This window comes from Octodon degus, unplaced genomic scaffold (assembly GCF_000260255.1).
Source record: "Octodon degus isolate 3935 unplaced genomic scaffold, OctDeg1.0 scaffold00028, whole genome shotgun sequence".
NCBI classification, from domain to species: Eukaryota; Metazoa; Chordata; class Mammalia; order Rodentia; family Octodontidae; genus Octodon; species Octodon degus.
Genome location: NW_004524604.1, coordinates 9,837,878 through 9,860,740, shown reverse-complemented (window position 1 = coordinate 9,860,740; position 22,863 = coordinate 9,837,878). Strand labels below are relative to the sequence as shown.

Here is a 22,863-nt window from a genome sequence, read left to right as displayed (position 1 = left end):
AAGAGAAAGAAACTGTTTAAAGAAAAGGGACAACTGGGCTGAGGGAAAGGAGAAAAGAAAGGAAAAAAGAAGGGGAAAAATATATGTATATACACAAGATAGCTTGGATAATTGTACTGCTGATTTCTGGTGGTCTATATTTAAAAAAATCTTTTTATTTATTTTTACTTACCTGGTACAGGGTCTCACTATGCAGCTTGGACTCATTGTGATCCTCCTGTCTCACCCTACCTAGTGCTGGGATTATACGTGTGCGCCAGCATGGCATGTGTTACGGGAATTGAACACGAGTCTTTGTGCTTGCCAGGCAGGCATTTAGACTGCTGAGCTATTTCTCTAGCTTCTGTTGGTCTAGTGAAAGTTGCAGTTGATGCTTACTTTTTTTTTCTCTCTTTCCTTTTTACATTTTTCTAATTTTTTGATGAAGCTTGCATGCTTATATCTGGTAATTTGAACAACTAATTTGAAGACAACAATATACAATATAAAAACCATTTTTGATTTCTATCATTTTGTTTAGTGAAATTCTACACTTTTTGTTTTTTAAAATTATTTCTTATTCTCTTTAAAAATAAAATATAAAAAGTGGAGAATAACAGTTTGTTGTTTTTTTACCAAAGAAGATGATTCTAGTGATCTGAGGTTAAAGGACAGATGTTTTGAGATACCTCTGTCCTAAAGATACCACTTCCTTTGACTGTTTTTTTGGGAACCAAAGTTTGAACCAGAGCAATGGATCTAGTGGATTTAGCAATTTATCCCTAAAGGCTCCAACCCCAAGCTCTTACTCAAACAACAGTATGTGTCAATGAATTGAAGCAGGTTATTTTAATCATATACACAATCACAGTTAGCAAAAGATTTATCTATTTCATATGATCTTCTATTTTACCTTTCAGTTTATTTATACTTTGATCTTTTGAAATTGGGAAGAGTATCAAGAGATGGAGGAAGAAAAGAAGAAACAGAAGGGGATGTGAAAAGAATTAAGTTGTGTCATTGCATGTACCAACATCCCATAATGAGTTTTTCTTGTAGCACACATATGTATGCATCAAAAAATTTACTTTAAACAAAGTTTTACAGTGCCTTTGTTCTCTAACTTTTTTTTTTTTTTTTGAGATAAGGTCTTCCATTCAGGCTGGCCTCATGCTCAAAAATATCCTTCTGCTTCAGCCTTTTGAGTGCTGAGATTACAAGCATGTGCCATCATGCTTGGCTGTTCTCTGATTTTTTTTTTTTTTTTTTTTTTTTTGTTTTGTTTTGTTTTTTTTTTTTGTGGAACCGGGGATTGAACTCAGGTCTCTAAGCTTGCCAGGCAAGCGCTTATTCCACTGAGCCATCTCCCTGGCCCCTGTTCTCTAACCTTGAGTTTAGAGAAAAACCATTGAGAGAAAAATACACCTCCATGTATGTAAGTTAGCAGCATACTAAATAAGCAACATACAGTATTTAATTGTTTTTAGTTTTAAAATAACTGAATAATATTCTTTAGAAAATGGCAGAGATGCTCAAATGGATAATACAATGTAAAAGTGGTTAAACTCATCAATATTTTGTAGAGGTAACAACAATGAAGATGGAGTGCATCCCAGGATAATGTGCTGGTTAGAAAGGGAGTTTACATATTTTACCACTTTTATTTCTCAAATCTCTCAACACATTGATTATTCTATTGCTATTCTGTGTTAGCTTTTAATTTTCATTTTAGAATTATAATAAATATTCTTAAAAAGTAGACATATTTCATCAATAAACTGATGGATGACAAAGTAATTTAAAAAAGCAATCTTCAAAACTAACTCATAATAAAGTTTCAGTAAACAGGAATAGAACAAATGTTAATGATACAGGATACCTATTAAAGAAAATCCTACAGCTAATATACCTAAAATAAAGGATGGAATGTTCTCTCTTGAATTTAGTTGCCGCACTTTAAGATTGGACAGGTAAGGACATCTACAATTACCAGAATGTCTAGTAAGTACTAGGAAAGATGATACAGAAGGCAAGCATTATAAATAATATTGCTCCCTCCTTGTGGATGATAGTTATCTATACATAAAAATTTCAGGTATCTATAAAAACCAAGTGAGTGGAGAGTAAAGTTGCTATTTTTGGATAGTAGCAAAGACTAAACACTGAGCTACATTCCAGGCCCTTTTAAAAGTTCTGAAACAGGGTCTTTAAGCCACTAAGTTACACAGGATGGGCTTGTACTTGCAATTCTCCTGTCTCAGTGTTGTGCAGTGCTGAGATTTACAGGCATGTTTATGATGAACACAGACATAGGGTGAGGAGATGCCTGCATGGGTGTGATTTGGTTACAGTGAAAACACCACATACTGAGGAAAGTCAGAACAAATTTTCACTGTTAGGATATCTATAAAGAGGAAAGTAAAAAGAACTTGAAGTAATGTGTTGATCAGAAATGAAAGTATTTTACAGTATAAATAAATACATGTGAAAATAGTTACAAAGGTACATTCTGTATGTCTGTGAAGCCATACTTGTAGTTTTCTCCTTCTGCTGCCCATGAAGAAGTAACAACCTACTAGCACGAGTACCCTGGGTATCTGTAAATCAGCTTTTACATACATATATTATCAAAAGGAACCAAGACTTCTTGGAAAAATGTCTAATTTAGGACCTGGGTCAAGGGAGGAAGAAGATTAACAGCAGAAAGGTATTTTATAAATGTAGGTGGAATGATGGGAAGAGAGAATCACTATCTGACAAGTGAAGGCTGATTCAGGCAGAAGATGTTAATGGACTCCAAGGGTCGCAGGTTGAGCACTGATAAAAAAATGTATATTTAAGTATATGAAATACATTCTTAGTATATTGAAAAAATAAAAACAGAAAATAGTTCAGGATGGGTAAAGCTAGCAATCATCAACACAAGCAGGACAGTGAGAGCAATGTTAACATCACTGTGGTAGAGTGTGCAGGTTAACATCCTATATGTCCTGATAAGATGGACTGAGAAGTCTTGCAGTAGAACTTTTTTTTTTTTTGGGTACTGGGGATTAAACTCAGAACCCTACACTTGCCAGGCAAGCGCTTATTCTACCCAGGCTATCTCCCTGAGCCCTAGACTTTTTTTTTTTTTTTTTTTTGCAAAGAACTCATTATCTGAATTAGGTACTAAGAAAACAAGGTTATCTTACAGAAGGCATTGGCCATATTCTTTTAAACTGTTGAATACTACTTATGAAAAATAGAAAAAACCTGAGAAAATTTTAGATAGAAGTAGTTGAAAATATGTGACAGATCCAACAGGATTCTGGGAAGAATCCTGGACTAGAAAGAAAACATACTTTAAGACAGCTGGTGAAATGTGAATGGGGCCTATGTGTGGCTAACATGGTGCTATACAAAAGCTGACTTCCTAATTTGGAGGGCTGTAGCTAGACTACAGAGGAGTGAGCCCTTCCCTTCTAGAATATTAGGGTGGGATATGGGAGAGAGACAAACAATTAAATTCAATATTTAAAATACTTACCAATGACTTTAACAAAATAGGCATCTGCTTCAAAGTTATTTTTTAGGGTGTGGATGGCAAAATCATTTTTAGTATATCCTTTACTCAGTACTATAATGTCCAAGATTCCCTGAGGAAAAAAAAGACCAAAATGGTAAGAACAAAGTACTAGATGAAGAAAGAAAAAGATGATTGAAATGTGCGGCAGAGCTATAAGGATGAGCACTTTGCGCAGCCCTTCATGTTAAAGGCTCGATTCCAACCTGTGGGGCTGCTGGGAACTAGTGGTATCTGCAGAGGTACAGCTTGAGGGAAGTGAGGCTAATGGGGTGACCCCATGGAGTATGGGACCCTGGCCCTTCTTTCTCCTCTGTTTCCCAGCTGCAAGAGGTGAGCAGATTTCCTTGCTTGCTGGCTCCCACCACATGGAGGCAAATCAAACAGGCTCAGCAACCAAACTGCTGAAATCAAGGCCAAAATAAATCTTTTTGTCTTTAAATCAATTATTAATGTATTCTGTCACAGTGACAGCAATATAACAGTATGTTTTATCATTTAAGTATAAATGTTACTCAAGCTGATGTGTACAATAAAATTATTAAAAAATACATATATATACACACAACTTTGAATAGTAAAAAATAAAGTGGAAAATATCTAATTTTATTTTTGGATATGCTTGTTAGTATTTTGGTAAATTTCCTTCTCGTCATATTTGCGTAATGTTTTAAAGGTCTGTCACTGGGGTTACTGCGACCTTTCCATCCATAAAAAAGAGGACATTTGCACCTCTCCTGCCTTCACTGTGTATTAGCATTTTTTTTTCTTTCTTGACTAAAAAGGGAAGCTTTGCTAATTTCATTATGAATGCCAATTTTGAGTGACTTTCTTTAAGCTGTCCTCATGAGACTGGCCATATAGCATACATTCTTTTTTCATTTATCATATTTTGACATATGTTAGCAACTAGGGCTTTCTCTGTAAGTTGAAGTTGATTGTGTTCTACTTTTCCAGATATTTTTTTCTTTTGGAATATATCAATTTGTACAAATTTTCTTTTTCTTTTTTTTTTTTGGGCGGTACCGGGGATTGAACTCAGGACTTTGCACTTTCCAGGCAAGCGTTGATTCTACTGAACTATCTCCCTGGCCCCTGTACAAACTTTTATACATTAAAGATATCAATTATTCAACTCCTTAACAGTAAAATTAATTCCCTGGTCTAAAACAACTCAGGTTCGACCCCCAGCGTGCTGTGCAGGCCCTGCCCTCGGGGTGCACTGAGATGGCGATTGAGACTGGGCATGGTGGCATGTACCTGTAACCCCAGCACTTGGGAGGCTAAAAACAGAAGAATCAGTAGGAGTCCAATCTACATAGTGAGACCCTGTAGGCCCTGTATTCCATAGACCCTGTGCTAAATTAAAAAAAAAAAAAAAACCTCTCAAACTTGTTTTATGGTATTTTTGATGTAAATAAAAAATCGATTTGTAGTCAATTCTCTTGATTATCTTCTCCTTTGGAATATTTCTGTCAATTACTATTTTGCTTGGAAAATGCTAATGAAAAGTGAAATTAAGATTTAGTAGTTGGACAGAGGAAAATAAAGATTTGTATAACTAATATTTGAGAATAGGCAGTGCCAGGTGTAGCTCCCACCTTAGGAAGAGAGAACTCATCCTACTGGCCAGCCAGGCTCGAGTCCACTCTCCTTTGGCTCTGCTTCTGTGGATGTACCACTGTGTAAGTATTCTTTGGAAACTTAATCCTAATGAGCACAATATTTAGGTAAGGAGATTTTCCTACTTGATTATAGTGATCTATCAATAGTATCAATACATTTTTTTTTCCCCTCTACCATTTAACTTTCAGAGGCATTTCCTTAATTTTTTGTTTTCATGTCATCTACATTTTCTGGTCAAATAGGGTGAATCGAAAGTAAAATGAGGTAGAAGATAATGAACTTACATCTTCGTAAATGTCAAAGAAAGTGGCGACCACAGCATCTCTGATTTGATTTAAGTCCGTCAGATCCCAGTAGACTTTAAACATCCGATGAGCCCCCTCACAGCTTGCATTATTACAAGGGACATTCTCCAGCAAAAAAGCCTGCTGGTTGCTGTATGACAAACAAAAGGCATTTAATTATATAACATGTCAGTGCTGTGCAGCAACAGCTGTGCTGTGTTTTCTAGAATCCAAGGAGATAGGAAATGAAGATTAAACAACTTCCCACTTTTTTGGATTACTATACTGTTATTTTATAAAAAACAAGTTTCTGGCTATCTTTTCTCAACCTCTGACAACAGTTTGATTTTCTGAGAATAGTCAGCTGCTGGTCTCTTCCCTCTTTAAAAGGTGTTTGATATCTTTTTTTTTTTGTTTGTTTGTTTGCAGAACTGGGGATTGAACTCAGGCCCTTGTGTTTGCCAGGGAAGTGCTTATTCCACTGAGCCATCTCCCAGGCCCGGTGTTTGGTATCTTGAAAACATTTCTTCTCTGCCTTTTTATTATTAAAATTTTTATTGTGTCCTTCATTAAAGGTTATAATATTTAATAGTCATGCATGTCAATATTTTTCCTAATAGAACTTTAGGACATCTACCCTTCCAGATGATAATGTAAATATATACAAAGAACTGAAGAGGACTAAAACTGTCAAATGCAATTTTAAAATTAAAATGTCTTTTAGAAGAATTGACTTTTTTTTTTTTTTTTTTAAAAAAAACAAGGGCTGGCAAGATAGCTCAGTGGACTAAAGCACCTGCTTAGGCAGGTATAGGCAAGCACAGGGACTGTGGTGCAATCCCTGACACCATATGCCGCACTAGCCCTGCCCCCAGGGCAGGCTGAACTGGCCAGAGATGGAGCAGGGTGGCACACACCTGTAATCCCAGCACTGGAGAGGCTGAAAGTGGGAGGGAGGATCACCATGAATCTGAGCTGCATAGTGAGACTCCGTGACAACCAAATACATTTAAAAAAAAAGTAAAACAAAACAAAACCAACCTATTAAGATTATAGTATCATACATCGATGTAAAATGTGTGATTAAAAAAATATAAAGGTCAGAAGAAGAGATCCAAAATATGTATTGGAACATTCTCAAGTATTTGGAAATTACATAAGACACTATGGAATTATTCAAAGGTAAAAGAAAAATTAGAAAGTAGTACAAATTGAATGAAAATGAAGATATTGCCTATCAAAATTTGTGGGATGTCATGAAAGCAGTAGAGGTAAATGTACAGCACTCAACACCAGTATTAGTAAGAAAAATGTTGCAAATCATTGACTTTAGGTTCCACTTTAAGAAAGCAGAAATATAACTAAAAAAAAAAAATCGTGAGGACTAATGGAAATGTCATAGAGGAAATGAATTGGATGAAGATAGAAAAATCAATGGAAACACAAGGTTTTTTGTTTTGCAAAGAACAATAAAATTAATTATCTTCCATTCAGCATGTTATATACTTCTTTTATCAATACTAATACCAATTATTACAAATATTTAATACGAGAAAGGAGAAAGTTGACATTACTGATTATTTTAGTGATACTGAAAGGATAGTAAAGCAATGTTATAAAACAATTTGTGCTAACACAATCTACAAGTTAGTTGAAATGGGCAAACTTACTCAAAATTTAAATACACAAAAGTTCAAATTGAAATTGTAGTGTATCACTTTTCAAAAATTTCAGACCAAGATGACTTTTCTGGTGAATTCTATACACATCCTATGAAAAAGTAACTACAGTTCTATAGAAGACCCTCAGAAGATAGACAAGGTGGACACATTTCTCTACTCATCCCATGAGGCCCACATTAGATATCAAAATTAAGCAAAGACCTAGTAAGAAAACCATAGATCTACTCCTTTCATGAAGAATGATACAACTTTTTTTTTCTTTTCATTTTTCCTTCCCTTCCTACCCTTCCCTCCTTCCTTCCTTTCTTAATGTATTTAGTTGTTACAGGATCTCTCTATACACAGCTCAGACTTGTGGTGATCCTCCTGTTTTCAGCCTCCCCAGTGCTGCGATTATAGGCATCCATGCTGGCTCAGCCTGCCCTGCGGGTGGGGCTGGCGCAGCATGTGGTGTCAGGATTTGAACCACAGTCTCTGTGCTTGCTCAAGCCTGCCTAAGCAGGTGCTTTAGTCCGCTGAGCTACCCTGTGGGCCCTCAATACAACTTTTAAATATGAAATTCTAGATTCGACCCAGAACCCGGTGAGTGGGACTGCCCAGGGCCTGCCAGATCATCATTCAACCCAGGCCTGGTGTGTGAGTGGGACATCCCAGAGCCCACCTGGGCATCATTTGAGCCAGGGCCCAGGTCCAGTGTGAGTGAGACCATCCTGGGCCTGCAGGTCTTCATTCGAGCCAGAGCCCAGGCCCAGTCTGTGAGCAGAACTTCCTCCATCAGACAGGCCCAGTGTGGAATCCTGTGGGAGAACTCCCTGCAGAGAGGCTAGAGGCAAAACCCACCTAGCTGATCCTGGAGCAGAACATCTTACCAGAATGGCACAGAGGGTTTACCTCCAAGGGCTGCCGCAGGAAGAAGTGGAGTACAGCAGCCAGATCCAAGCCACACCCACCTGGACCAGTTTGAACTTGGAAGATCTGGACCTGGTGCTAAGATAATAATTATATCAAAGCTCTACACCAAAGGTCAAAGGGCAGTGCTATACAAAATGACAAAGAGAAGGAGCAAAATGCACTGTCAGGCCACCCAGAACAAATGCAGGAGACAACAGCATAGAAGAAACTGGAAACCACACATCTGAAATCTCTGAAATAATAGTGTCTGAAATAAAGAAATAACTGCAGAAAGGTATAGAGGAAATCAGATCAAAAATAATTTCTGAAGTAAAAAAAAAAAAGAAATGATAACTATAATGAAAGTAGTACTAAGTGCTTCTAAAGAGGACACTGATTAAAAAAAAAATAGAGGAGACTAGAAAATTGATGGAATCCTTGAATGAGCAATATAGGAAAAAAGTAGAATGCATGAAGCAGATTCAAAGTGCTATACAGGAAACTAAAACCTTAATCACAAGCTGGCAAAACCGTTTGAATGAAAGTGAAAATAGACTTTCAGACCTTGAAGATAGTGTTGCAGCTAGTAAAAAGGTAAGAACAGATCTCTTAAAAACAACTATTTGCAGGAAAAAATAATTCAACATCTGCAAGATGATGCAAAGATGAACAATGTAAGACTATTAGGCATCAATGAGAAAGGAGTCAATACAAATGATATAAAAAGAATATGGACGGAAGTAATAGCAGAAAACTGCCCAAATATGGGGAAACAATCTGACATTCAGGTAACCGAAGTGTATAGACCTCCAAATAACATCAAGCCAATTAAAAACACACCCAGATATACAATAATCAAGATCCCAGAAATTCAGCACAGGATCAGTATACTAAAAGCCACTAGAGAAAAGAAACAGATCATATTTAAAGGAAAACCCATCAGAATAACAGCAGATTTCTTTTCACAAACCATCAAGTTAAGAAGATCATGGAGCAAAGTACTTCAAGTCTTACAAGAAAACAAATTCCAACCCAGACTGATAAACTGCAAAACTCTCTTTTCAAGTTTAATGGGAAACTGAAATACTTCCATGACAAAGATCAACTAAAAAATTTTATGACAAAGCTAACCCTACACAGACTACTAAAAGATATTCTAGAGAAGGATCAAAATGACCACAACTCCATGAATGAGAACAGAAAAAATCCACCAAATAGGGCAAATAAACACAGGAGAAAAAGAGGTATACAAAAGCAGTATTTCAATTATTCTTTTGTATACAGCAGCAAAATACTTCCATCAGCATACTCTATTAATGGACTTCTCTTGCACCCTATGGGTCATGATTCTGTCCAGGTCTACAGGGTGGGTATCAAGGAAATAGCAGTAGCTCAGTCCCACAAGTGACACCTGGCCACCAGTAAGCTTCATGGACACTGGCCACGTCTACAACATACCAGAACTTTGTGTAATATCCTATCTCCAAATTGTTAGAAATGCTGGTCATATATTTGCCATTCCAGTGTTTATGCTATGCTTTACTCTTATTAATTCTTTACTATTATGAAAACTTTTTCTTAGGTGAATTGTTTTGAAATATTTAATTTTAATTAATATTTAATTAATTTTCTAAATACTGTTTAATCTTAACTTTGATTTTAAGATTTATACTGTATATTTGACTTACAATCTACTTGTAAGACATGGTATGATATTTTCTCCTAGTATTAGAAACTTTAAAAAGTATATTTCCATTTTCCATTGACTTTATATTAGTTGTCTTTTACACACATACACACGGAAAAATATGTATATAACCCGACATAAGATTGATCCTGTTTTGTAGAAATCTTCAATGACCTTTTAAATGGGTTCATCTAATATAGCTTATATAGTCCTGTATAACTACCATTCATTCCAATTTTAGTATATGTGCTGCCGAAGCGAGCACATATAACTACCATTCGGAGAGCTCTTTATTCTTTATCGAGGACCATACAGCAACTTCTCTTGCCTTCTGGATTATGCTCTTTGTTATTTTCTATATGCTACGTCTGGAGGTATTAGAATATTTTGAGTCTGTATAATTGGAAAATGTTTTACTTTTAGTTTTCAAAGGTATGTTTGCTAAGTATAATCAATGAGGACAGAACTTTTTTTCTTTCAGTCCTTTTAATTCGTCTAGTTTCTTACACACTTGCTTTTTTTTTTTTTTTCTAATATGGAATAAGATGCTATTTAATTTTTTTCTTCTATAGCTAATTTTTTAAATCTGTATGCTTTAATTATTTTTTTTTCTATAGCATTAGTTTTGGACAATTTCATTTTTGTGTATCTTGGTATATTTTATTCAAATTTCTTGTGCAAATGGTTCATTTTTCAAGGAAATGTGGTGCTATAATTTCAACTACATTCAGAAATTTTAAATCTTTAAATATTTATTGCCTACCCCTTTTTACTTTGAGAATCCTAATTTTATGAATATAAGTTTCTTGATTTTGGCACAGAGTGAACTATTATATGACTGATCTGTAAATTCTTCATTTTTATTTTGGACAATTTTTATTGTTATAGTCATTTAAGTTTGTGAATAATTTATTTATAATATGCAATCCATTATTAATCTCATGCTACATATTCATTTAAGAAATATTTCTCTAAAATTCACTGTCTACATCTCATATCTTTCATATTTCAATATTTGTCCACAATTTTTAATATGCTATTTAATTATTGATTTTCAATAAAGTTAATGAGAAAAAACAAAAACAGTGAAATGCTAATAAAATTCAAGAGGAAACTTCGATTATTTGCTGAATATAGTGCTTACTGAAATTTGCATATTCAGAAACCATGCCTCTGCTCTGTGATTACCAAGGCACCACACAGACTTAGCTCTGGTAACCAGCACTTTAGCGCATATGGTACCTTGCACAGTGAAGACCAGAGGGATATAAAAAGGATAAAGGAACAATTTGGGTTCTAAAATTGTTTTTACATTTAAAAATAAATCAGTGTGATTCATTATTTTAACAAAAATCATATAATTATCTTAATAAAGGGAGAAAAAGTTTTGGGTGAAACTGTCATTATTTCTGATTCAAATTCTCAGGAAACCTGGAACAGAAGGAGGAAAAGAAAGAAGTTTCTCAACATTATGAAGGGTATCTACAGAAAATCAACAGTAACATTATACTAATAGTGAAAACCTGAGTGATCCTAGTTCCTTTACACTTCCACTCAACAATGCAATACAGGTTCTTGCTGCTGTAAGAAGCAACATAATAGTAACAAAACCTCCTCAAATAAATCCCAAATAAAATGCTTCCAGATTGGAAAGGGAAAAGTCTTCATTTGTAAATTATATGACAATCTACTTAGAAAATCATGAAATGTACAAAAATTACTTGAAATGATAAATTTAACAGTGTGAAATAGGAATTATAGAAGTCAGTAGTGTGTCTATTTACAACAACTAGAAATTGCAATAAAGATGTATCATTCATAATGTGTCAAAATAAATATTTGGTGTAAGTATGACAAAATATATCTATGACATATACACATAAACCTAGCACACACTGCTGAACTAATTAAAGATATAAAATGAGAGATACATGCACTACATTACAGTCAGGTAGCTCAATATTGTTCATATAGAAATTATCACCAAATTGATCCATAGATTATTGTAATCCATTCAGTATCTCAGCAAAATTTCTTTTGTTGGGCAGAAATTGAACAATGGATCTTAAAATGCATAGAAAATGCAAAGGATCTAAAATAGTCAAAATGACTTCGTAAAATAATAAATTAAGAGGACTAATACTGAACTCTTAACCTATTTTAAACAAAATTCATCAATACAGTGTATGACTAGAACAAGATACCCACAGAGATGTTGTTTAAATGGTTTCCATAAAAAATTAAAAGGTAATGAACAGAAAAAGAATTTTTTCAATAAATAGTATTAGAACAGGATTTTTTTAAATTAAAAATTTAGTTTTTATTAGTTCATGTTTACAGTAATATAATGACTACATTTATCTTGGGGAGTCAGTACATATACATAAAATCCATGCCCTTCAATCTCTTGGTCCCTTTCAATGTGCAGAAAGTCTACCTCCCTGTTTCTTACTATCTTTTATTTTGTTCTTTAAGTTATTTATGTTTTTGGTTTCCCCTATAAGAGGAAAGCATGGTGGAACAATGTTTTAAAAAATGAGCTGGATTCAAATCTTGTACAACATACAAGCATAAACTCAAAATAGATCAGAAACAATGGGAAACCTAGAACTATATGATATCAAGAGCAAATAGAAAATCTTTAGGTAATGATTTCTTAGCAAAGACATTAAAAGCCACAATTTACACATGAAAAATTTATCTACTAGAGAATGTTCAGAGAATGAAAAGCAATAGTGAGAGAAAATATTAGCAAAAAAGACGTCATAGCAAAGGGTTTACATTCAGTCTATATAAAGAACTTCAATACTTTAAAAAATCTATTAAAATATGAATAATAAAATATGAACACTTTGCAAACATGAAAAGTGAGTATCTGAGATGACTATAAAGATATTAAAAATAAAACTAAAAGAGATATGAACAGATGAGACCAAACCTCCCCCCCAAAAAAAACAAAATGAATGAGACCAATGTTGGAAACAAGACCAATGTTGGAAACAAACAAAATAGAAGTATTTCGTATTTTCTTAAAAAGTAAAACACAATTTCCAGAAGCCTCAGCTCCTCCGTTCCTTGGTATTTACCTAAAACACATGTCCAGATAATGACCTGTACATAACTATGCATAGCAGACTATCACAACAGGCAACCTGGTAAAAAATTAAATAATCATCAATATTCAGGACATAATAACAAAATGTGTTTATGACTGTATAATGTAATACTCTAGTTATAATAATAAGCCCAAAACAAAAGATACATGTAAAACCATACATGACTCTCAGTACTGTTTATTAGTATATATTTGAGATACATAATATATGCATCTGTAATGGAGAACTGTATATAAACATATCACATCTTGATCCCTTATATTTTTACTCCTATCCTCTCCCTCCCATCTTCCCCATCCTCAAATCCCCTTTCCATCTGCACAAAGTTTATCTTCCTGATTCCTATTATCTATGTTATGGTTTGTGTCTAGTTGTCCCCCCAAAACCTCATTCAGTCATGGGGTGGCTTCTAGAGGTTGTAATTTATGATCCAATGCTGGGATTATGGGTATGAGTGCTACACCCACAGATAGCCTGAATGCTATATAATGGGGAGAGGTTCACTCTCTTTCACTGCTCCTACCTTATTGTTCTTGCTGTTTTACTGTTTTCTGCTACCATAAACATCTGTCTTCTTCCATGTGCCACTCTGCCATGAAGCTAGTTGGTTATGGACTGAAACCTCCACAAACTGTGAGCTACATAAATCTTTTCTTCCTTAATTCTGGGTGTTACATAGCAAATGCTACTTCTCCCATTCCCACTTATTGTCACACACACACAAACACACACTGCACTCTTTTGAGACTGGTTTTAATTTTTCTTCAAAGGCCCTAAATGTGCTGTGTTTCTCAACACATTCAGTGGTGGCAAACCTATGACATGCATGCTACGCAGTGGGCTGCTTGTGTCACTGAAAGCTCTAAAAGGCTCACTACCACTGGCTAAGCTCTTAATGTGCCATGTGCATCTATCTTCTTTCTCATTAAGAAAGGTAGTAAGTGATGGATCATTTAACTTGAAGTTTGATATTTTTCCTTGCTGCTCTTAGAACTAGTGTGTCCAATTTACACATTTCAACCTTCAGTGACTTCTAGACTGTTCTTAATTCTCTTTTTCTTAATTCTCCAATTTCATTATTAATTTAGGCCCACATAGGAGGAAGAACTTCACTTTTGGGAACTGTCTATCATTCTAAGTAAACCTTTAGAAAATTAGGAAATACAAATCCACTAGAAATCATCTAAAAGAGAAATATCTTTTTTTTTTTTTTTTAATTGCTGCTCTGAAGCCCATGCTTTGTACTGCTGGAAAATACAGAATACTCAGCCATATAATATGAAACTACTTTATTACTGATGAATCTTATAATATACAGTATAGATAATTAAAAATGTTCAAATAAGATGACTAATTTGATATCCAGAATAAATTTATATAAATATAATGGTCATCTTGTTAGTTGGGTAGTGGTGCAGGTTTTTTTTCTTTTTTTTCTTTGATACTGGGAATCAAACTCAGGACCTTGCCAGGTAGGTGCTGCTGAGTTGCATCTTTTTTAGTTGGGTAATGAAACAGAAAGGATACTTAGGCTGTGTATGTGTTACTGGGGATTGAACCTAGGGCCATATGTATCCTAGCCAAGTGCTGTCACACCAATTATCTACATCAGCTTGTAGACATATTATAAACCTATAGATATATAACACAACTTATACATAGACAAAACAAAGACTGGTTGGGATATACTAGTCATTGGAAACACTCTAGGATGAACTGAGAAGTTGAGTAAGTGGTAGGAGACTGAAAATGGTAAGAGATAGAGAAAGGAAGGATGACATTTCTGGTTTGAATGAAAGTAATGGTTACAATCATAGATAAACAATACAACAGCAACATAGGGTACAGAAGGTACTTTTACAGTTTCATGGAATAATCTGTGTTTGTATCTATATATCAATAGAGATTTTTAGAGATGGTAATTTAAACGACCAAAGTACACAAAGAATATTGAGAGTGAAAACAAAGGGCTGAAAATGGAACCTCAAGAACATCAATAGGGTAAGCAAGACAAAGAAGACACTGTGCTAGAATTGTTAGAGGATACAGAGAACACTGGAAGAAGTTCAGGAGCACATCATTAACAGCCAAACTCAGGCAAGAATCTGTAGACACAAAGACTGAAATTCCCACTGGATTTGTCAAGTAGAAGTTAATTATAGAGTGAAGTTGGCTGAAATTTTGTCAGGTTAATGGAGAATCTGCATGTTCTCTTATCTGATCATCTGAATTTATACACCATAAACATCACTAAGGTGAAGTATACAGTTTAGTGGTTTTGGTATACTCACAAGGGTGTCTATCAGTTATCACTAGCTAATTCGAGAACATTTTATCACAAGTAGAACCCCATGAACAGTAATTCTCAATTCTAGCAATTCCTAAAGCATTCTAAATGTTTTTTAAACATTTTAAAAGAAGTATCAGTTCTACCCAAATGAGCACTTTGTAAAGTACAACTGATTTAACATTAAATATATTATTTTTATATAAGTATCAGTCAGTCACTATTGGGCATACTAATAAAATTCAATCAAGGAAACAACTATTTTACTGTTACAAATCATATTTTGTGTTTATACTATATCCCAAATGTGCAATGTCTGAGAAATATCTGAGAAATTTATTAGCTTGTGAAAGGTAAGAAATCCATGGACTTTAATACTTGTGAGACACAGAACTAACCAAATTTAAGATCCAATTTTATCTTTCATTCAGAAGAGTCCAACAACATGCTGAGTTAAGATAATTACATACCTTAAAGAAGGGCATTAGCTCATGAATGAAAATGCATTAAAATAAGATTATAGCAAGAACCTATACCTAATCACCTTTATTAAGCAGAGGACAAACCATTTAGATAACTAAAACCTGGGGTGAATAAAAGCAGACATTTTAGTACAAAGAGTACTGACAACTTTTTTGTTGGGAAATATTTGTTGGCCTTGGGTGGTTAGAAGTGACCCTATTTAAATTCAGCATGGTAAGTAAGCAGTCTTTACTATTACATAAAGATGAGATAAAATTCTCTACTCGCTACCTTAAGAAGTAGGGGTATACCTATAATAGTGAAAATTCATAGAAACTAACATTAATATATTGTGACTTCTATATGAGGATATTCATGCTAAAAAGTTGTTGAAGCTATAAAGAATTGCAACTATAGTGGGAAAGGCTATGAGTCTAGCTGAGAAAGTCTGTTTAGATACTCTTGCTATTGTGTGAAACAAATTTTAGGCAATCTCAGAATTCCTTCTTCAGTTTTTAGAACTCTATTTCAGACTCTATATTATGTAGAAAATGATCACTTACATTCTATTTTTCTCTTCAATTTTCTACTTGGTTTCTGGTGTTCATTTATGGGGGGGGGTGGGAAGAAAGAAAAGAAGGGAAGAAACTTCCCAGTAAAGCCGGGCTGAGAGAGACTACCTGAGGGATGGAAGATAAACTCTTAACCTATTATCTATTAAAAGCATGATGTGTATTTTGTTTTGAGATAGTCAGGGACCTACAAGTGGTTTTTGCTTTAAATAAAAAAGTGATTCTTCACTTGGGCCTGCAGGCACCCAAGAGGTAACTTAAAGCAGAAAAACACTTGACTTTCCTCATTACCTTAAAATTTTGGGTTAATACATGGCTTACCACTGCAGACAGGCATTTGCCTGTCCAAAAATTGGCAAAACAAGGTTGATTAGCCCCAAATTCACATAAACTATTTCATTTTCTTTTAAGAGTGAGGACATCAAGGTAAGAAATTTAGGCAGGCTATGATGTCATGCACCTGCAATCCCAGCAGCATTCTGGAAGGCTGAAGCCGGAGGAGTGCATCTCAAAATAAAAAAGTGGGTATGCAGTTCAGGGTGAAGTCCTTGGGCTCTGTACTGGTTGATACATTATGTCAACTTGAGAAGTTTAGAGTTTAATTAAGTGACTCAGCAGAGCCAGGGTTCTTACTTTGTAAACATCCCCATCCTGAGCAAGAGCAGTGTATCGACATTGTGTAAGCCCTACATCCCCACTGGAGGGTAGTCTGTTTATATGAGGAGGAGAAAGGCTGGCTAGAAGCTCCAGCTACTTCCCCTCCCTTTGCTCTTCACTGTTTTCCACAGCCAGGAATGGTTGCCCTCTGCCATCTTTTACTCTGCTTTGGAGCCAGCTGAGGATGGACTGAAACCTTCACAAACAGTGAGCTAAATAAACCTTTCCTTCCTTAATTTTGGGTGATGGGTACTTTGTTTGTTGTGAGTAAAGGGTAACTGAAACAGGCTCAACTCCCAGTACTGAGAAACAACAACAACAACAACAACAAAAACACAAAACAAAAAGACAGAAAGAAGTATTTATAGGGACATTTGACCATGTCCCTATAAATAGTGATTGGAAATCTCCAGTCACTGCTCTAACACTACAGTCCTCTGGGATTCCAGAACAGCCTCCCTAAGATTGAGATGCTTGAAGGAGAGACAATCATCTCACAAGACTAAACTACCCCTTTAGCAGTACAGACTCCTCAGAGCCATCTTGCAAACCAGAACTGTGGCCATGATCAATGACTCCAGCAAACCACAGGAAATACATAAAAACTGGCTCCTGAATAAACCAATTTGAATATCTTCATCGGTGTGTTCTCTTCAACTGCTCAAGCCGAAGACCTTTTCCTATTTTCTCTTACTTTTTTAACCCTGTCTATAAAGTTGGTCTCTGTTTCACATTGGTGTGGCCTGAAATGCTTTTCTATGATGAGAGCCAACTAACCTTGGCGAATGGGTGGGAGCACAAGCTGAGATCGTCATCTCCTCTTTGGGATCTCCCTGGGCCCACTTGAGGACAGATTGCACAGGGGATTTTTTTTTAATGGGTGAATTCTATATTGTACAACAAATTTTTGTTATGTTAAGTTTTCTCTGCTTGTATTCATGTTCATAAATAGTCTGCTAAATTACCACATATTCCTGAGCATGTGTGAATCTGTTATTTTAATCTGCTTAGTTGACACTGATTATCAACTTTCTGCAAGACTTCTAATAAATATTTTCTCAGAATTTGAGAATCTCAGTCCTCTCCCTAGCTAATGCACTTCTACAACTACTGTCTTTGTATTATATATACTACCTTTAAAATGCCAATTATGGGCCCATATAAAAATCCTGGCAGAAAAGTATAAATAATTGGTATTAATAAAAGCTACATTTAATGGAGTTATATCTTATAGAAACTTAGATTTAAATTTGTAAGGTGAAAACCATGTATATATTGGAGTTAATCCATATACATTTGGTATCTTGAATACAACCAATCAATACATAAGGTCTGGCACACTGAAACTATATATATGTAAAATATCAATACACAGTCTGTTATTATTAACTTCATGAATAAAAAGGCCAGAGAATTATACTTTCATAAGCAGTCTTCTCTATGTCATCTAACAGAGGGAGGATCACACAGATGCATATATTAACTTGGGAATGGATTTTCAGAGCACTTTTTCTACTTTTAGGTAATTTTTAAACTTTATTTATGGTTCTTTCATATACCAAAAAAGCAGTGATCATCTCTAGGTGATGTGATTAATGGAGATTTAAATTTACTTTTTATTTGTACTTAATATACAAAATAAAAATACTGTTGGGGTTACAGGTCAGTGATAGAATGCATGCTTATCATTCATGATTCTCTGTGTTCAGTCTTAGCACCAAGATTGAACCTCCTATAAAAACCCACACCCAAACAACTGTTCAATATTTGCATTCTAGTGGTAGGCATCTTATTTATCAATAATAATAACTAGAAAATTAATAGGATGGAGCCAAGGAGACAGATCAGTGGCCTAAGCATGTTCTTGGCAAGTGCAAGGTCCTGAGTTCAACTGCGGGTCCAAAAAATGAAAATTAACAGAACACTCACTTATAATAACATGTCTATTTAAAGTTAATGTCTAGGTTATTAAAGAGAATAGAACCAGATCTGTGTAGGAGTTTTATGAAGCTGTGACAAAACATTACTAAAAGACATCTAAAGAAAGTGTAAATAAATACTGTAGTCTAGAAAATACAATGCCACAGATATGCTCGTTCTTCACAAATTAAAATTAATAATAAAAGTTTTTTTAAATAAAAAAAGAAATTGTAAATGTATACAGTGAACAAGGGAACAAGAATAGTCAAGAAAATGCCAAAGAAAAAATTACCTGGGCAGATTTTACAATAGTTAAAACAATATGCAATTAGTGCAGAGTGTGCTACAAAAGGCAATGGAAGGCACAGAACTGGGACTACATACAGAGAGAACACTGATGCATGCAGAGGTGGCATAATATAGTGAAGGAGAAACATCTTCCCTGAACACAAGGATAACTGGCTATCTAAGAGCAAAGGAATAAAATTAGATCTGTTTAATGCAATACACACATAAATTCTAGGAGGACTGAAATGCCAAACTTTAAAGTATTTATGATAAAGAACAAAAGTACCTTATGACAATAGGATATTAAACAAGATTATTAAGGTTTGTGTCTAGGCATTCCCCCAAAGCCTCATGCAGTCATGGGGTGTCTTCTAGAGTTCGGGATTAATTGATGATCTAATGCTGGGATTATGGGTACAAGTGCTATTCCCACCCTGGTATGGGTAATATGCATTAAAATGTGAGGAGGGGAGAGAGGCTCACTAGAAGCTGCAGCCACCTCTTCTCTCTTTGTTCTCTGCTGTTTTCCACCACCATGAAGGGTTGCTCTCTGCCAATGTGCCACTGTGCCTTGGAGCCAGCTGAGTATGGACCAAAAACTCCACACTCTGTGAGCTACATAAACCTTTCCTTCCTTAATTTTGGGCATCTGGTATTTTGTCCCAGCAACTAGAGAAAAGTGATTGGGACAAAGATCAAGGATGTTTAGGTTTTATACAAAAGTTGTATTTAGTCTGTGTATTTTTCTAATAGTAAACTATTATCCCTATTTTCTATCACATTCTGTCACTTCTTGGTGTTTCCAGTTTTTAGGACCCTTTTGGACCTCTGAAACCAAGAGTTAAAATAAATCTTTCCTCTTTTAAGTTGCCTTTCTTACGTATTTTACCCCAGTCACAGAAAGTGACAAATACAACTTCCCTGGATAATGTATGGATTAAATGAAATACCATGAAAGGCTCTCAGCAAAGTACTAGGTCACCTTATTAGTGCTAAGCAAATATCAGCAATTATCTCAGAAAATTGTACCAATACATAATGGGACAAACAGAATAAAAGTCACTCAAAGACCTTGTAAGATTAATATAAAAATTTTGACCTGTCAACATTATAATGGAACGTGTTTTGTTCTATGAATACATAGTTTTCATGATAATGTGATGCAATACCTCATAATAAATTTCTTTCCTTATTTTCCAAAGGGATTACAGAGTTGGATTTGAAGATAGAGGAAGGGGCTCCAAGGCAAGGAATGCTTGCAAGCCTAGAACAGCTTGACAAGACAAGGAAATGCATTTCCTCCTATAGCTTCCAGAAAAACCAGAAGGGCTAACATTTTTAGCTCTGTAAAACCGAGTTCAGACTGTGGACTTCCAGAATGGTAATAAACTTGTCATTTAAAACAGACAGTATGGTTGTGTCAGTTTGCTGCTGTGATATTACAAAAGAAATACATAATCCAATATCATTCTTAGTATCTTTCTATCATATTCTGCAAGTAAGCATTTGAAGCTTATGAATTGATAAATAAAATGTGGCATATCCATATTATGGAAGATTACTGGGTAATGAAAAGAAATGAAGTGCTGATATTTCTCCTGTATAGGTTACATGACTATATATAAAATATATATTCAAATATACAGAAACCAAAAATTGATCAATGATTGGCTTTGGTTAGGGAGGTGTTAGATTTAGAGGTATAGGGTTTTCTTTTGGGGACTGCATTGAAAATGTTCTAAAACTGAAAGTGGTAATGGATTAAAAAAAAAAACTCTATGTGCAAAAAGCCATTAAACTGTACACTTTCACTGTGTGAATTTTATGGCATGTTATTTTATCTTAGTAAAGATATTAAACAATTAGATGTTTATAAAAATATTAATCCAGAACAAAACAGAGAACATCAAAAAAGGTATTTCTTCAGTCATGAATATAAGCAGATATTGCGTTCATTACACAGTCTTTGAAAATATTTTTCTCATCCTCAACTGTTGTAATGCCCACAGAGAAAACTATCTGATGCTAGTTTTCTGATAGTTTAGCAATTGCAATGTACAGTGTGCTTATCATCTAAACAGGTGAAAGGTAAACACTTTCATAATATAATTTTTAAACTACCCAACTCATAATAGATATTTTAATAAATGCTTCAAGTATCCGTCATATTAATTCATAAGGCGCAGGCCAACTATGCATACCTTCCCCAGAGCTACTGTCATTAAAGCTGTTCCTTATGTTCCCTGTGAGTCAAGAGAAGAATGAGTATGTTATTTCGGACACACATCTTTAACAGAATTAATGTGCTTCATATAATACATGAATGATGCTTTTGTTTCTGAAACCACACAGCTGTTTTAGCTTCAGATCAATAAACAAAATGTTAATGAAATATTAAGTTCATAGATGAACATCCAAAAATTGAAAGATTTTTTCAGTCATGCATATATTTTACAATGTAATATTTATTCTGAAGAGATCAATGTTAATAATTGCTGAAATTACATGTTATAGAAACTTACTTAAAACAAAAGTTAAAAATAATCAGTGTTAATGAAATCATTATATTACAAAACAGTCACAGAACACAATGGTAGCCAATTCATAGAATTTCAGATATGTTAACAATATTTCTTATAATGTTCTTTCATTTATCCTCATCTCAGAAAATTTATGTCTCAGAAAATCCTCTCTCCCTGCAGCCCATTCTCTTACCTTATCCAGTACTACATTATTTCTAATTCTTTTGAGGTTCAGTTTAAATATAAACTGTTGTCAAAAGCATTTCCTGATACTCCATCCTATACCACAGACTACAGAGGAAAGAAGCTAGGTCATCTCCCATGTAGCTCTCAATCCTCTGTAATGAGCTGAAACCACTAACTGAGTGGTACACTCAATTCTACTACTGAGCAATCTTAAACAAGTTGCTTAACTGCTTTAAGCCCTAATTAATTATAAGTAAAGGAAGGAGAGTATGTGATTTAAAGTTTCTTTTCAGTCTTAAAAACCCATGAGTCCAAATTTAAAAAAGTATTTGAACACAGAACTCTATATGCTTTTATAAATAGGTAAATAAAACATGTGTCTAGAGAGTTACTACAAGACAAAAACAAAACATGCAGGCAAGTATAGCATAAAACCACAGGCAAGTGGCAACCTACCTCGCCATATTAACAGAGTTCAAAATGATTTTGTGTGCAGATATTGGAATAAAAAACAGAGATTAATGATTGTGAATGCCTGGTCTGTCCATCTGATTTAGAATGAAAAGAGTTAAGATCTGTTATGTCCATATACCAACTCCTCATGATGAATGTAATCATTTTGGACTGAAAGCATGTACTAATTCTGTTTTGGACCCATAATATCTCTACTTTTGCTAGCTAAGTATTTCATGAGTGACATGAAAAATCATAATATAAGAACTGACTTATTTGATACAGTACTAGTTAGAAAACAGTAACATCTTTCTCTGGTACATACTTCTAATTGTTCCAATACTCCAGTTAAATTTTTTTTTTTAATCTAGCGGAATCAGGGATTGAACTCAGGTCGTTGCTTACTGAGCTGTCTCCCCGGGCCCCATCCAGTTAAAATTTCAACAAGTCTCATTTTATTGTTTGATCAAAATCAGTATATATTTTTATGTTATTAGATTATAACACCTGCTAAACTCAGAAGTGCCTTCTAACTCACTTCATTAGGTAATTTCACATGGAGGCCAGGTGCTAAAGAGGCAGCAAGTATATAGATGAAACTTTGTCTACATTCCCCAAATCATTCTCTTCTTTTCTTCTTTCTTTCTTTCTTTCTTTCTTTCTTTCTTTCTTTCTTTCTTTCTTTCTTT

At 34.6% G+C, this 22,863-nt stretch overlaps 1 protein-coding gene across 1 annotated transcript in view; it reads right to left on the bottom strand.

Moving 5' to 3' along the window:
• The window catches only part of Itfg1 (integrin alpha FG-GAP repeat containing 1), a 292,179-nt gene that overhangs the window by 87,039 nt on the left and 182,277 nt on the right, over nt 1–22,863 (bottom strand). The window contains exons 11-12 of the mRNA XM_004629193.3: nt 5,452–5,602; nt 3,506–3,614 (exon numbers count right to left, since the gene is read on the bottom strand). Of these exons, the coding sequence (XP_004629250.1) occupies nt 3,506–3,614; nt 5,452–5,602 (260 nt within the window). The remainder of the gene's footprint in view (nt 1–3,505; nt 3,615–5,451; nt 5,603–22,863) is intronic.